Genomic DNA, 14,465 nt, shown 5'->3' with positions numbered 1-14,465 from the left:
AGCATTTGCTGTAAAACAGGTTTGGTGATGCTGAATTCTCTTAACTTTTGCTTGTCTGGAAAGCTTTTGATTTCTCCATCAAATCAGAACAAGAGTTTTGCTGGGTAGAATATTGTTGGTTGTAGTTTCTTCACTTTCATCACTTTAATATATCATGTCATTCGCTTCTGGCTTGTAGAGATTCTGTTGAGAAATCAGCTATTAAACTGATGGGAGTTCCATTGTATGCTATTTATCATTTTTCCCTTGTTGCTTTTAATATATTATCTTTGTATTTATATTTTGTCAGTTTGACTACTATGTGTCAGTGTTTCCCTACATGGTTTTATCTTGCCTGGGACTGTCTGTGCTTCCTGGACTTGGTTAACAATTTCCTTTCCCATGTTAGGGAAGTGTTCAGCTACTATGCCTTCAAATATTTTCTCAAGTCCTTTCTCTCTCTCTTCTCCTTCTGGGACCCCTATAATGTGATTGTTGGTGCAGTTAATATTGTCCCAGTCATCTCATAAGCTGTCTTCATTTCTTTTCATCCCCCTCCCCCCCCCCCCATATTCTGTTCTGTGGCAGTGTTTTCCAACATTCTGTCCTCCAGGTCACTTCTCCATTCTTCTGCCTCAGTTATTCTGCTACTGATTCCTTCTAATGTATTGTTCATCTCTATTTGTTTGTTCTTTAGTTCTTGAAGGTCTTTGGTAAACATTTCTTGCATCTTCTCCATTCTGTTTCTGAGATCCTGGGTCATCTTCACTATCATGATTCTGAATTCTTTTCCTGTAAGGTTGTTTATCGCCACTTCATTTAATTATTATTCTGGGGTTTTATCTTATCCCTTCATCTGGGACATAACTCTGCTTTTTCATCCTGATTAACCTTCTGTAATGTGGCTTTTGTTCTAACACTGTGGAATTGTGGTTCTTCTGTCTGCCTTTTGGTGGATGAGGCTAAGAGGCTTGTGTAAGCTTCTTGATGGGAGGGACTGGTGGTAGGAAAAACTGGGTGTTGCTCAATAAAGCTTTAACACAATGATCTGCTGATGGGTGTGGCTGCGTCCCCTTTCTGTTAGTTGTTTAACCTGGGGCGACCCAGCCCTGGGTCTCTGGGTCCTGTGGTAGGGTTACTGGTGATCTCTAGGAGTTCTTATACCCAGCAGGACCTTAAAGGACTGCTGTTGCCAGTGCCTTCACCCTGTGGTGAGCACTCGCTGACCCATGCCTCCACAGGAGACCCTCCAACGCTAGCAGGTAGGTCTGGGTCAGTTTCCTGTGGGGTCGCTGCTCCTTTCCCCTGGGTCTTGGTTACAGCAAGATGGTTTTTTCCCTCCAAGAGTGGAGTCTCTATTTCTTCCAGTCCTGTGGAAGTCCTATAACCAAATTCTTCTGGCCTTCAAGGTCAAATTCCCTGTTGATTCCCAGTTCCTTTGTCAGATTCCCAGGCTGTGAAGGCTGATGTGGGGCTCAGAACCTTTGCAACAGTGGGAAAACTTCTTTGGGATTAGTGTTCTCCAGTTTGTGGGTCACCCACCCGGCAGGGAATTTAGTTTTATTGTGATTGTGCCCCTCCTATTATCTTGTGGCTTCTTGTCTTTGGACATGGGTAATTTTTTCTGGTGGTTCCCATGCCCTCCTGTCAACAACTAGTTGTGATTCTGGTCCTCTTAAAGGAGAAGATAAATGCACATCCTTCTACTCTGAAATCTTGAACCAGAAGCCCACATTTTTCTTAATCTCCCTGTTTTTAGAGGAGCCCCTTACATCCTCCCACATCTATGCCTGGCATCCCTGAGCCCGGAGTTCCTCTGATTCTATGGTTCTAACCTCATCAGCACATTGGAACCACTCTTGAAGACTTTTAATTACTTTTTTAAAAGATCTAATATCCAAATACAGTCACATTTTGAGATATTGGAGGTAGGGTTTAGCATGTTAATTTTGAAGGGACACAATTCAGCCCATTACTCTTTCTCTTCTCATTCTGCTGTTGTTGAAAACTGGGCATATAGGATAGTGTATCAACTCTTGTATCTGAACTTCCCTGTGTGTTGTTACTGTTAATTTTGTTGTTGTTGCTGCTCCTCATTTGCTTAATGATTTCTGTGGACAGTTCTGTAGATTTTGTATTCTCTACAGTATGCAGCCACTTATTTCTCTGATGAACTTAAAAAAAATTCTGACCTTTAAGCCTGGCTTCTAGGGGTCAGTCTTAAATCAATATAACTTAGCAATTAGCTAAAAGATTCTTTTAAATGTCTAGAGCCAGTAAGTCTACCACCCTTGGCCAAGGAGATCTTTGAACAAAGGCACACCTTCAAATTTCAGGCAGCTTACAAGTCAGCCTCAGCTTTCATTGCTTGCTTGTGTAGGGCCTCAACATTAACTAGAAGTAAGTGACTGGATTCTTCTCATTTCCTAGGTTATTTCTGGCCATGCATACTACCATTCTGAGCTTTCTAGGTCTGCAGGAATATCAGAACTTTAAAGTCCACTGTGGTCATCTAGCTCTCCAGGTATTCCTTTAAAATTGCTTTCTGGGTAAGCTCTTATTTGGCTCAACTGAAAGCACAGCCTTAGCTACCTGTGATGCTATTACCAGCAGATTTCTATTTTTTATTTTATTTTTTCAGATTTCTATTGCTTTAAATAATTCCCTTGGGTTAGGGATTTTCCTAAAGAGTTGAGCCCTAATTTAAATTCAATAGGAATAATGCCTTGGGAATAGAGTTTTTCAAAGAGCTTCTATTTCAGTCAAAGTATTGACAATCCTCATAAATGGGACTTTTAACAGGGCTCTGAAGAGATTAACTCTTTCCATCAACTGTGAGGTTCTGGCTTTCATGGATACCACACCACTGAGGGGAGGGAGACCCAAAGGAACTGTTGTTATTCAGTCACTAAGCTGTGTCCAACCCTTTGCAACCCCATGAACTGCAGCATGCCAGGATTTCCTGTCCTTCATTATCTTCCAGAGTTTGCTCAAACTCATGTCCATTGAGGAAATGATGCCATCCAACCATCTTATCATCTGTTGTCCTCATCTCCTCTTCCCCCTCAGTCTTTCCCAGCATCAGGGTCTTTCCCAGTGAGTCGGCTCTTCACATCAGGTGGCCAAAGTATTAGAGCTTCAGCTTCAACATCAGTCCTTCCAATAAATATTCAAGGTTGATTTCCTTTAGGACTGTTTGATTTCCTTGCTGCTGTCCAATGGACTCTCAAGAGGATTCTCCAGCACTGTAGTTTGAAAGCATCAATTCTTCAGTGCTCAGTCGTATTTGTGGTCTAATTCTTACATCAGTACATAACAGCTAGAAAATCCATAGCTAGGAATAGTTCTAAGCTAAAATGCCACAGATTTTGCTATTATTTTTTTAAATAGAGGTTCAGTAGTTGTGATGGACAGGAAAGAGCAGTAGCCCGGCCGCCCCCAGCTTTGTGACACTGGACCAACAAGGTCCCATCCGAGCCTCAGTTTCTCTTTCTGTAAAATGGGCGTGATCTTGTGCCTACCTCACAGACTGTGCTGGGACCACACCAGTCAATCCAAGTAAAGCCCAGAGCAAGCACTCATCAAAAAAAAAAAAAAAAAAAAAAAAAAAGACACTTTTTAGCTTGTTCTGTGCTTTTGCTTAATTTTCAATATTGTAAGTTGGTCGATTTTTAAGAATTATTTTCCAAGTATTTCTGTTGCTTTTATGGAAGAGTGGACATACAAAGAATTCACAATTCTCCATCCACTAGGTTTTGGGCTAATTTATGGGCTTCCCAGGTGGTCCTGTGGTTAAAAAAAAAGTTTTCCTGTCAATGTAGGAGATTCAAGAGATGCAGGTTTGTGTTAGGGTTCACAAGGGGCTGGCTCATAGCGTATTGTTTAAAAATAGCCCATTATGGTTACCTGACAAACAAGGGATGAAGTCACAGTGGCCACATTGCCCTGGTGGCATACTGTTTTTTCCTTAAGGCGATATCCTGTTTTTCCCTGCTGGTGCCAGTTTCTCAAGACTATGTGACCACCCGACCATGAGACCCCTCTGACTACATGATCACAAGACCCCAGCTGCAGGCTGAAGATAAACAAAGGCCCCCTCCCTTCAGGGCACAATTTCCCATTGATAGGGTATAAGAAGGGTTGGTTGTGAAGGAAGAGTACTGGTTTCTCTCTAAAGCCAGTCACTTGCTTTCTTCCTATAATAAATTGTTCTCTGCCTGACTGCCTGGCTCATTCTCTTTTTCTCCACACTCAGCTTACAGTTTGATCCCTGGGTTGGAAAGAGTCCCTGGAATAAGAAATGGTAACCCACTATAGTGTTCTTGCCTGGAAAATTCCATGGACACAGGAGCCTGGTGCACTACAGTCCATGGGGTCACAAAGAATTGGACATGACTGAACACACATGCTTTACAAATAAATGGACAGAAAAAAAAAGCTACATAAAAAGGGTTGCTTTTAGCATTTAGAAACATAATGCAGAAAAATTGCTCAGTATATTCACAGTTCTGACCAAAAGTAAACACTGAACAAATGAGTACAGCTATTTGTACTATCTTCAAAATAGTAGTTCTGAAAAATCAATCTATTAAGTCTTCAGCCACCTGTTTTTAGAAAGATCAATATTGTAAAGAAGAACCTTCAGATCTTGGAACTATTTTACCCTGTGAGATCTTAGAGAAACATTTTTATATTCTGGTCAGAATACAAATTTGTATGCTAAATTTCACAACATAGTATTTTGGCTCTTTTACTCATCCTTTAAAAGGTGATACAATTAGCTGAAAGACCACTGCAGCGAGAATGCTTCCATTAATTATTAATTTTTGTGCCCAGCTGCCATAAAGTGTACATTTTTGATCTTTGATTTAGCTGCCTCTAAGATACTGGTAGTTAGTAGGAAAAGAAAGAAATGGGTAGCTAGATAGCATAGTTAACTTTCTTCTTTGCAAGTGATACATATAGGTCTTCATATAGCAGCGGTCTCTTTTTTCCTAAAGGTCTTACCTTGTACTTCCCGAAGTTCTTGATTCTTAAGCTTTAAAAAAATCTCAAGGTTCTTTATGAGATTTAGAGCCAAAACGGAATTCCCAGAAATTGAGTAAGGCACAATTGTTCGACCATATTGACTTAAGTCCATTTCTCTGGCAGGCATAGTATAATACAAGTTTAGAGTTGTTAAGAGGTAAGTAGTGACAAACAAAATTATTGATATATGTAGCAATGTCAACTTCCAACTGCGCCAGTTGAATAGTGCTCTCTTTAAAAACATGGAATGAAACTGCTGGCGGTAAAGTGGAAACTAAAAAGAGGAGACGAAGATAGCTTCAGAATTACTCATGATCCAAAGAAGATATTCAAATTGAAATTCAATGCTTAAAATTTTTATAGCAAAAGATAAACACATATTATACAAATATATTCTTGAATTTAACCAAAGAAAACAAAATGGTATGGAAAAGTTTATTTGTATAACGTATTAAGGTAAAAGACTTAACATATGGTTTCTTACCTAACTACACTGAAAATCTTGTCAAGGTGATTTTATTCATTAATATATTTGTATTATTTCTGATTGGAAAAAAATTATATTCATTTATTTTATTTAACATCAAACCATAATCTTTCCATCTCTCTTTTTTAAGGGAAATATCCCCCTAAAACTTGTATACAACTACTATCTTTTACTTTATTTAGTATATTAACAATGGTTCATAGTGAGAAAATGCCCCTAATCTGATCAACCAATATCTTCTAAAAGTAACTCTTGGGTCTTGTTAGAACCAAACAAAGGGAAAATTTATTAGAAAATGAAGAGAACTTCTCAGTGATTCTGAGAAATAACAATGGTGAGAGTGGCATAGTTGCGATCTTTATCTAAAACCCATTTCTCTTGCATCAGGAAATTAATGGAGCTGTAGTATATCTGCTTGACTCTCCTATGTCCATACTCCAAACATCTTTTAAGTTCAGATAGTATATACACCCAAGCCAAATATACTAGTTTTACATTCTTAGTGAATATACTCACCCCAGTATTAAATTTAATGTTAGCAATTTCATTTAATCTGGTAATAACTGGTCTTTCATAATTTCTGAACACTCTCTTACTCCAATTCCTGTTTTGACTTCTTTGGCTCATCAAATGAAGAGACTGGATAGACTGACTCTCCATTTCAGAATCTGCCAGCTTATTTACCCTAAATACACACATATACACACAAAAAGCACAAAATATTTTACTTTGACTATACCTTCATTCTATTTTATTTGTCAAATAGCAAACAAATTTCCAAATTTGAAGGACTCCTTGATCTTTCTTACTGATTGTTAAGGATATTGTATAAAAGCAGTATGATAATGTGAAAGTGAAAGTATTAGTCACTCAGTCCTGTCTGATTCTATGTGACCCCATGGACAGTAGCCCTCTAGTCTCCTCTGTCCATGGGGTTTTCCAGGCAAGAATACTGGAGTGGGTTGCCATTCCCTTCTTCAGGGGATCTTCCTGACCCAGGGATTGAACCCTGGTCTCCCACATTGCAGGCAGATTCTTTACCATTTGAACCATCAGGGAAGACCAAGTATGATAATGATGACTCTCAATAAACCAGTCAGAGGACTGATGCCAATCCATGGTAAAGTTTCTACCATTCTGTGGTAAGATGAGAAAAACAATGATAACATATTGTGCTTCATTAAGCTGAATTTATTCAAGTTAAAGCACTTATCTTAAATCAAAGATAATAACTCTTCTTTGGATGTTAAGGTGTTCTTTATGTTATAAAATGATAGGGACTTTGGATAGTAGGTTTTGTTTTAAATCTTTACATTTTCCATTTAGTGCCTATGTCTGAAGCTGTGTCTTTTGGTATGGATGCTTAAGAAGAATGAAAAAAATATACACAAGTAATTATAACCTAAGGAAAAAAAATTCTCTGTCATTTTTCTATAATTTTTATTCTTCATATTTTATTTATTGGTAATAATTTCCATTAGGAAAACACTACAAAATATAAAAAATTGAAAGGAAAATAGTTCCAATACCTAGAGATAACCCTGATGAAAAAAATCTCCCACACACATAGACATATTCTCTTACAAGCATATGAATTGTTTTTAGGCTATTTACATGTAGTGTAACTAGTGATATGTTTGAGTTTGTATCTAACATCTTGCCATTTGCTTTTGATTTATCTTCTTTTTATTTTCCAATTTAAGTGTGACTGACAAGTGAAAATTATAAATATTAAAGGTACAAAATATGATTTTCAAAAATTTTTACTTGAGTATGTTAGCTTTGTAGCTCAGCTTGTAAAGAACCTACCTGCAGTGAGGGAGATCTGGGTTTGATCCCTGGGTTGGGAAGATTCCCTTAAAGAAGGGAAAGACTATCCATTCCAGTATTCTGGCCTAGAGAATTCCATGGACTATATAGTTCATGGGGTCGCAAAGATTCAGACATGACTGAGCGACTTTCACTTTCACTTTCACAGTAGCTTTACAATGTTGTGCTAGTTTCTACTGTATAGCAAAATGAATAGATTATACATATACATAAGTAGCAAAAGGAAAAACAGGCAAATTGTACTTCATGAAAATTAAAAACTTTCATGTATCAAAAGACAATATCCACAGAGTAAAAACATAACCTATAGCTTTAGTTCTTACATTTAGGTCTTTGATACAGTTTGGATGGTGTTAACTAAGTTCTACAGTTTTCCACAAGTACACTATGGTGACTATAATTAATAATAATGTATTGTAAAGTTGAAATCTTGTAGAATAGTAGATCTCAAGTGTTCTCATCACCAAAAAAGGAAATGGTAACTGTATGAGGTGATGGATATGGATATGTTAATTAGCTTTACTGTGGTTACTATTTCATAATATATACACATATCAAAACATCATGTTCTATACTGTATAGCACAGGGAATTCTACTTAACGCACTGTGGTGACCTAGATGGAAGGAGGTCCAAAAGAGAGGGATATATAGTTATTTGGACCCTTACTTAGCACCACTCAAAATGGGTCAAAGACCAAAAACTATAAAACCCTTAGAAGAAAACATAGGACAAAAGATTCACAACATTGGATTGTTAATGATTTCTTGTTTATGATATCAAAGGCATAAGCAAAAAAAGGCAAAATAGGCAAACTGTACTTCATAAAAATGAAAAAAACTTTCATGCATCAAAGACAATCTCCACAGAGTGAAAATGCAATTTATAGAAAAGCAAAAAGTATCTGCCAGTCATATGTCTAGTAAAGAACTAATGTCAAGAATATACTAGGGTGTTGCAAAAGTAACTGTGGTTTTGCATAGTTGAAATTTGCCGTTTGATATTAGAATACATTTTAAATAAATGTGGTTATGTTACCCATCATTTTAATGCACATTTCTCACTATATGATTTTTTGCTAATGACTTATTCCTTACTGTTTGTTTTATATTTATTTTGGACTATGGGAGTGATGTTAGACAAAAATTAAATTCAAGAGCTTTTTTAATTTGAGTTGAAAATGGGTCATAAAAGCAGCAGAGACAACTCACAACATCATCAGTGCATTTGACCCACAAAACAGATAATGAATGTACAGTGCAGTTGTGGTTCAAGAAGTCTTGCAAAGGAGATGAGAGCCTTGAAGATGAGAAGCATAGTGGCCAGCCATTAGAAGTTGACAGCAACAAGTTGAGAGCCATCACTGAAGCTGATCCTCTTACAACTACAAAAAAAGTTGCCCAAGAACTCAACACTGACCATTCTATAGTCATTTGGCATTTGAAGCAATTGGAAAGGGAAAAAGCTCAATAAGTGGAGTGCCTCAAGTGCTGACCAAAAAAAAAAAATGTTGTTTTGAAGTGTTGTCTTCTCTTAATCTATGCAACAGCAATGAACATTTCTTGATCAGATTGTGATGTGCAACAAATAGTGGGTTGTGTAAGGCAACCAGTGATGACCAACTCAGGGGTTGGTCCAAGAAGAAGTTCCAAAGCACTTCCCAAAGAAAACTTGCCCCAAAAGAAGTTCATGTTCACTGTTTGGTGGTCTGCTGCCCATCTGATCCACTACAGCTTCCTGAATTTCAATGAAACCATTACATCTGAGAAGTATGCTCAGCAAATTGATGCGAAGCACTGAAAACTGCAATGCCTACAACCGGCATTGGTCAACAGAAAGGATCTTTTTTTTTGCTACACCCACCATCTGCAGTGATTTTGGAGCCGCCCAAAAGAGTCTGTCACTGTTTCCATTGTTTCCCCATCTATTTGCCATGAGGTGATGGAACCAAATGCCATAATCTTCATTTTTTGAATGCTGAATTTTTTTTTCATTTATTTTTATTAGTTGGAGGCTAATTACTTTACAACATTGCAGTGGTTTTTGTCATACATTGACATGAATTAGCCATGGATTTACATGTATTCCCCATCCCAGTCCCCCTTCCCACCTCCCTCTCCACCCGATCCCTCTGGGTCTTCCAAGTGCACCAGGCCCGAGCACTTGTCTCATGCATCCAACCTGGGCTGGTGATCTGTTTCACCCTAGATAATATACATGTTTCAATGCTGTTCTCTTGAAACATCCCACCCTTGCCTTCTCCCACAGAGTCCACAAGTCTGTTCTATACATCTGTGTCTCTTTTTCAACAGAAAGGATCTTAATTCTTCTCCATGGCAATGACCAACCACACATTGCACAACCAACACTTCAAAAGTTGAACGAATTGGGCTACAAAGTTTTGCCTCATCTGCCATATTCACCTGACCTCTTGCCAACTGAATACCACTTTTTCAAGCATCTCAACAACTTTTTGCAGAGAAAACACTTGCACAACAAGCAGGATGCGGAAAATGCTTCCCAAGAGTTCACTGAATCCTGAAGCGTGGATTTTTATGCTACAGGAATAAACAAACTTATTTCTCATTGGCAAAAGTGTGTTGATTGTAATGGTTCCTATTTTGATTCAAAGGATGTGTTTGAGTCTAGTTATAATGATTTAAAATTCGTGGTCTGAAACTGCAATTACGTTTGCAGCAGCCTAATATATATAAATTCTAAAATTCAACAACAAAAAAGAATCTGACTCAAAAATGGGCAAAGATCAAAAATAATTACCTAGGCATAAATCTACCTAAGGAGACAAAACAAAGAGCCGTAACTCCAAAACTATAAGATGCTGATGAAAGAAATTGAAGGAGCTATAAGCATATGAAAAGATATACCATGTTTGTGGATTGGAAGAATCAATATTGTCAAAAACTATATTATCCAAGGCAATCTACAAATTCAGTACAATTCTTATCAAATTACTAACGGCAATTTTCACAGAACTAGAACAAAAAAAATCTCAAAATTTGTATGGAGACACACAAGACCCCATATAGCCAAGTTCAAAATTCAGTCACTCAGTCGTGTCCGACTCTTTGCAACCCCATAGAGTGCAGCACACCAGGCCTCCCTGTCCATCACGAACTCCTGGAGTTTACTCAAACTCATGTCCATTGAGTCAGTGATGCCAGCCAACCATATCATCCTCTGTCGCCCCCTTCTTCTCCTGCCTTCAATCTTTCCCAGCATCAGGGTCTTTTCAAATGAGTCAGTTCTTCCCATCAGGTGGGCAAAGTATTGGAGTTTCAGCTTCAGCATCAGTCCTTCCAATGAATATTCAGGACTTATTTCCTTTAGGATGGACTGATTTGGATCTCCTTGCTGTCCAACGGACTCTCAAGAGTCTTCTCCAACACCACAGTTCAAAACCACCAGTTCTTCAGCACTCAGTTTTCTTTACAGTCCAACTCTCACATCCATACATGATCACTGGAAAAACCACAGCTTTGACTAGAGAGATCTTTGTTGGCAAAGTAATGTGTCTGCTTTTTAATATACTGTCTAGGTTGGTCAAAACTTTTCTTCCAAGGAGCAAGCAACTTTTAATTTCATGGCTGCAGCCACCATCTGCAGTGATTTTGGAGCCCAACAAAATAAAGTCTGACACTGTTTCCACTGTTTCCCCATCGATTTGCCATGAAGTGATGGGACCAGATGCCATGATCTTTGTTTTTTGAATATTGAGTTTTAAGCCAACTTTTTCACTCTCCTCTTTTACTTTAAACAAGAGGCTCTTTAGTTCTTATTCGCTTTGTGTCATAATGGTGGTGTCATCTGCATATTTGAGGTTATTTATATTTCTCCTGGCAATCTTGATTCCAGCTTGTGCTTCATCCAGTCCAGCATTTCTCATGATGTACTCTGCATATAAGTTAAATAAGCAGGGTGACAATATATAGCCTTGACGTACTCCTTTCCCAATTTGGAACCAGTCTGTTGTTCCATGTCCAGTTCTAACTGTTGCTTCTTGACCTGCATACAGATTTCTCAGGAGGCAGGTCAGGTGGTCTGGTATTCCCATCTCTTTAAGAATTTTCCACAGTTTATTGTGATCCACACAGTCAAAGTCTTTGGCGTAGTCAATAAAGCAGAAGCAGATGTTTTTCTGGAACTCTCATATAGCCAAAGCAATCTTGAAAAATAAAAACAGCTGTAGGAATCAGGCTCCTTGACTTCAGACTATACTACAAAGCTACAGTCATCAAAACAGTATGATACTGGCACAAAAATAGAAAATAGATCAATGAAATAGGATAGAAAATCCAGAAATAAGCCCTTGCACTGATGACCAATTAATCTTGACAAAGGAAGCAAGACTGCACAATGTTGGAAAGACAGTCTCTTCAACAAATGTTGCTGGACAAACTGGACAGCCACATGTAAAAATGAAAATAGATCATTATTTAATTCCAGACACAAAAATAAAATGGATAGAAGCTTAAATATGAGAACAGACACTATAAAACTCCTAGAGGAAAACATAGGTGAACATTCACTGACATAAACCACAGCAACAGTTTTTTTTTTAATCCAGCTCCTATAATAATGGAAATAAAAACAAAATAAATAAATCAGACCTATTTAAACTCAAAGTTTTTGCTCAGCAAAGGAAACGATAAACAAAATGAAAAGACAACCCATAGATTGGGAGAAAATATTTGCAAATGATGTGACTGACAAAGGATTAGTCTGCAAAATTTGCAAACAGCTCATGAACAGCATAAAAACAAACAACCCACTCAAAAAATGGGCAGAAGACTTTAATAGACTTTTCTCCAAAAAAGACATACAGATGGCCAGTAGGTACCAGAAAAGATGGTCAACATTGCTAATTATGAGAGAAATGAAAATCAAAACTACAATGAGATATCACCTTACATCAGTCAGAATGACTATCATCAAAAAATCCACAAACAATAAATGCTGGAGAGGGTGTGGAGAGAAGGAAACCTTTCTACACTGCTGGTGGGAATGTAAATTGGTAGAGTCACTACGGAGAACAGCATGGGGTTCCTTAAAAAAACTAAAAATAGAGCTACCATATGACCCTACAATCCCATTCCTGGGCATATATCCAGAGAATAACATGATCTGAAAAGATACATTCACCCCAATGTTCACTGAAGCACTGTTTACAACAGCCAAGACATGAAAGTAAATGTCCATCGACTGAGATAAGGTTAAAGAAGATGTGGTACATATATGAGAGGGTAACAGGCAGGAAGGCCAGGGGTCTCCAAATAGAGGAATAGGCTGCAAGTGTCAGACATTTTTCATCTCTCTCTTAAACAGCAGGAGGAAACAAACTAGTCATATATATATATATATATATTTTTTTTTTTTTTTCCCTTCTCTATACAAATTTAAAAGGAGGTTTCTCTTAAAATACTGTGTTTCCATAATGACACCTGGTTCCACCTGAAGTTAACTATTCTCAAACCTTGAGTTAACCAATGCATTCTTCTTATGGAAATGTTTGCCTTAAGCTATGTTAAGGTACTATGCATTTACCCCAGACTGTCTTCAAGTCAGTTCCGCCTAATGGTTCAGAACCTACTTGACAAACCATTATGTTATATTCAGACATTGTTCCCCTAATCTATGTAAATGAAACTATTTGTATGGTAATCTGCCTGTCTACAGGATTCAAGTCAATCATTTTACGGCCTGGGATGACTCTTCTGGTGCCAAGATTATCCCAAAAGACATCTTATGGATGAGGGGCCTGGTGCCATTCTGAGTTTTAAGATGTTCCTTTCTTTCATTAACAGACTGCTGGTAACTACATAACATCCAGCTAAAAACTAGCAGGGGGTACTCTTTCTGCCCCCTTCTGATGCCTATGTCAGAAGCTTTCTCTATCTCTTTTATACTTTAATAAAACTTTATTACACAAAAGCTCTGAGTGATCAAGCCTCGTCTCTGGCCCCGGATTGAATTCTCCTCTGGAGGCCAAGAATCCCAGCGTCTTTTCGTGGGTCAGCAACAACCTTTCATCTATACAATGGAATATTACTCAGCCATTAAGAAGAATGAAATAATGCATTTGAAGCAACATGAATGGACCTCAAAGTGTCATTTTGAGTGAAGTAAGTCAGATAGAGAAGGAAAAATATTGTATGACATCCCTTATATGTGGAATCTAAAAAGAAATGATACAAATAAATTTACTTACAAAACAGAAAGAGTCTCATAGACTTAGAAAACAAACTTATGGTTGCCAGGAGGAAGGGACAATTAAGGAGTCTGAGATGGTCATGTACACACTGCTATATTTAAAAATGGATAACCAGCAAGGAACTACTGCATAACACACGGAACTCTGCTCAATGTTATTGGTAGCCTGGATAGAAGGGGGCTTTGGGGTAGAATGGATACATGTATATGTGTGACTGAGTCCCTTCATTGTTCACCTGCAACTATCACAACACTGTTATTTGACTATCCCCAATACAAAAATAAAAAGTTTAAAAAAATGGGCAAAGGATTTGAATAGACATTTCTCCAAAGAAGATGTGTGAATGGGCAATAAGCACATGAAAAGATGTGAAATGTAAATCAGAACTGTAATAAGAGTCCACTTTACAGCCATTACATGGCTACTATCAAATCAACAGAAAAAAAAATGTGGGTTAGAAGTGAAGAAATTGGAATTGTTGTGCTCTCTTGGTAGGAATATAAAATGGTACAGCCACTGCAGAGAAATGGCATTCCTTAAATAATAAAAATAGAATTAATGCAAAAGTTAATTTTGATCCATTGTCTTGATCTGAATTGAGACTTCATAAGATTTACAGTTGTAAAAGAAGATTCACAGAGTAACACTTTATCCTTTCTTACGGAGTGCCTATTCTAGCATTTGACTCATTTTTCTAGTGGGTATTCAGTATTTTGTCTCATTGGAGAGTATGATTGTATCTACACATATTTTAGCTTAATATACTTTACCAGATGTATGTAATTAAAATCTCTTCACCCATTCAGGTTTTGCATGCCCTCAGTCCTTCTGAAGAATTTTGGTAAATACTAACTCCTTACATAGGACTTCCCTCGTGGCTCAGAGAGTAAAGTGTCTGTCTACAATGCAGAAG

General features: G+C 37.7%; 1 protein-coding gene across 1 annotated transcript in view; it reads right to left on the bottom strand.

The window, feature by feature from the left end:
- The window catches only part of LOC110147413 (phospholipid-transporting ATPase ABCA3-like), a 227,198-nt gene that overhangs the window by 82,024 nt on the left and 130,709 nt on the right, over positions 1 to 14,465 (bottom strand). Inside the window, exons 18-19 of the mRNA XM_070461131.1 lie at positions 6,011 to 6,179; positions 4,987 to 5,281 (exon numbers count right to left, since the gene is read on the bottom strand). Coding sequence (XP_070317232.1) covers positions 4,987 to 5,281; positions 6,011 to 6,179 — 464 coding nt within the window. The remainder of the gene's footprint in view (positions 1 to 4,986; positions 5,282 to 6,010; positions 6,180 to 14,465) is intronic.

This window comes from Odocoileus virginianus, chromosome 33 (genome assembly GCF_023699985.2).
Source record: "Odocoileus virginianus isolate 20LAN1187 ecotype Illinois chromosome 33, Ovbor_1.2, whole genome shotgun sequence".
Taxonomy (NCBI): Eukaryota; Metazoa; Chordata; class Mammalia; order Artiodactyla; family Cervidae; genus Odocoileus; species Odocoileus virginianus.
The sequence above is the reverse complement of the archived record's forward strand: the minus strand, read 5'-3'. Positions and strand labels throughout refer to the sequence as shown.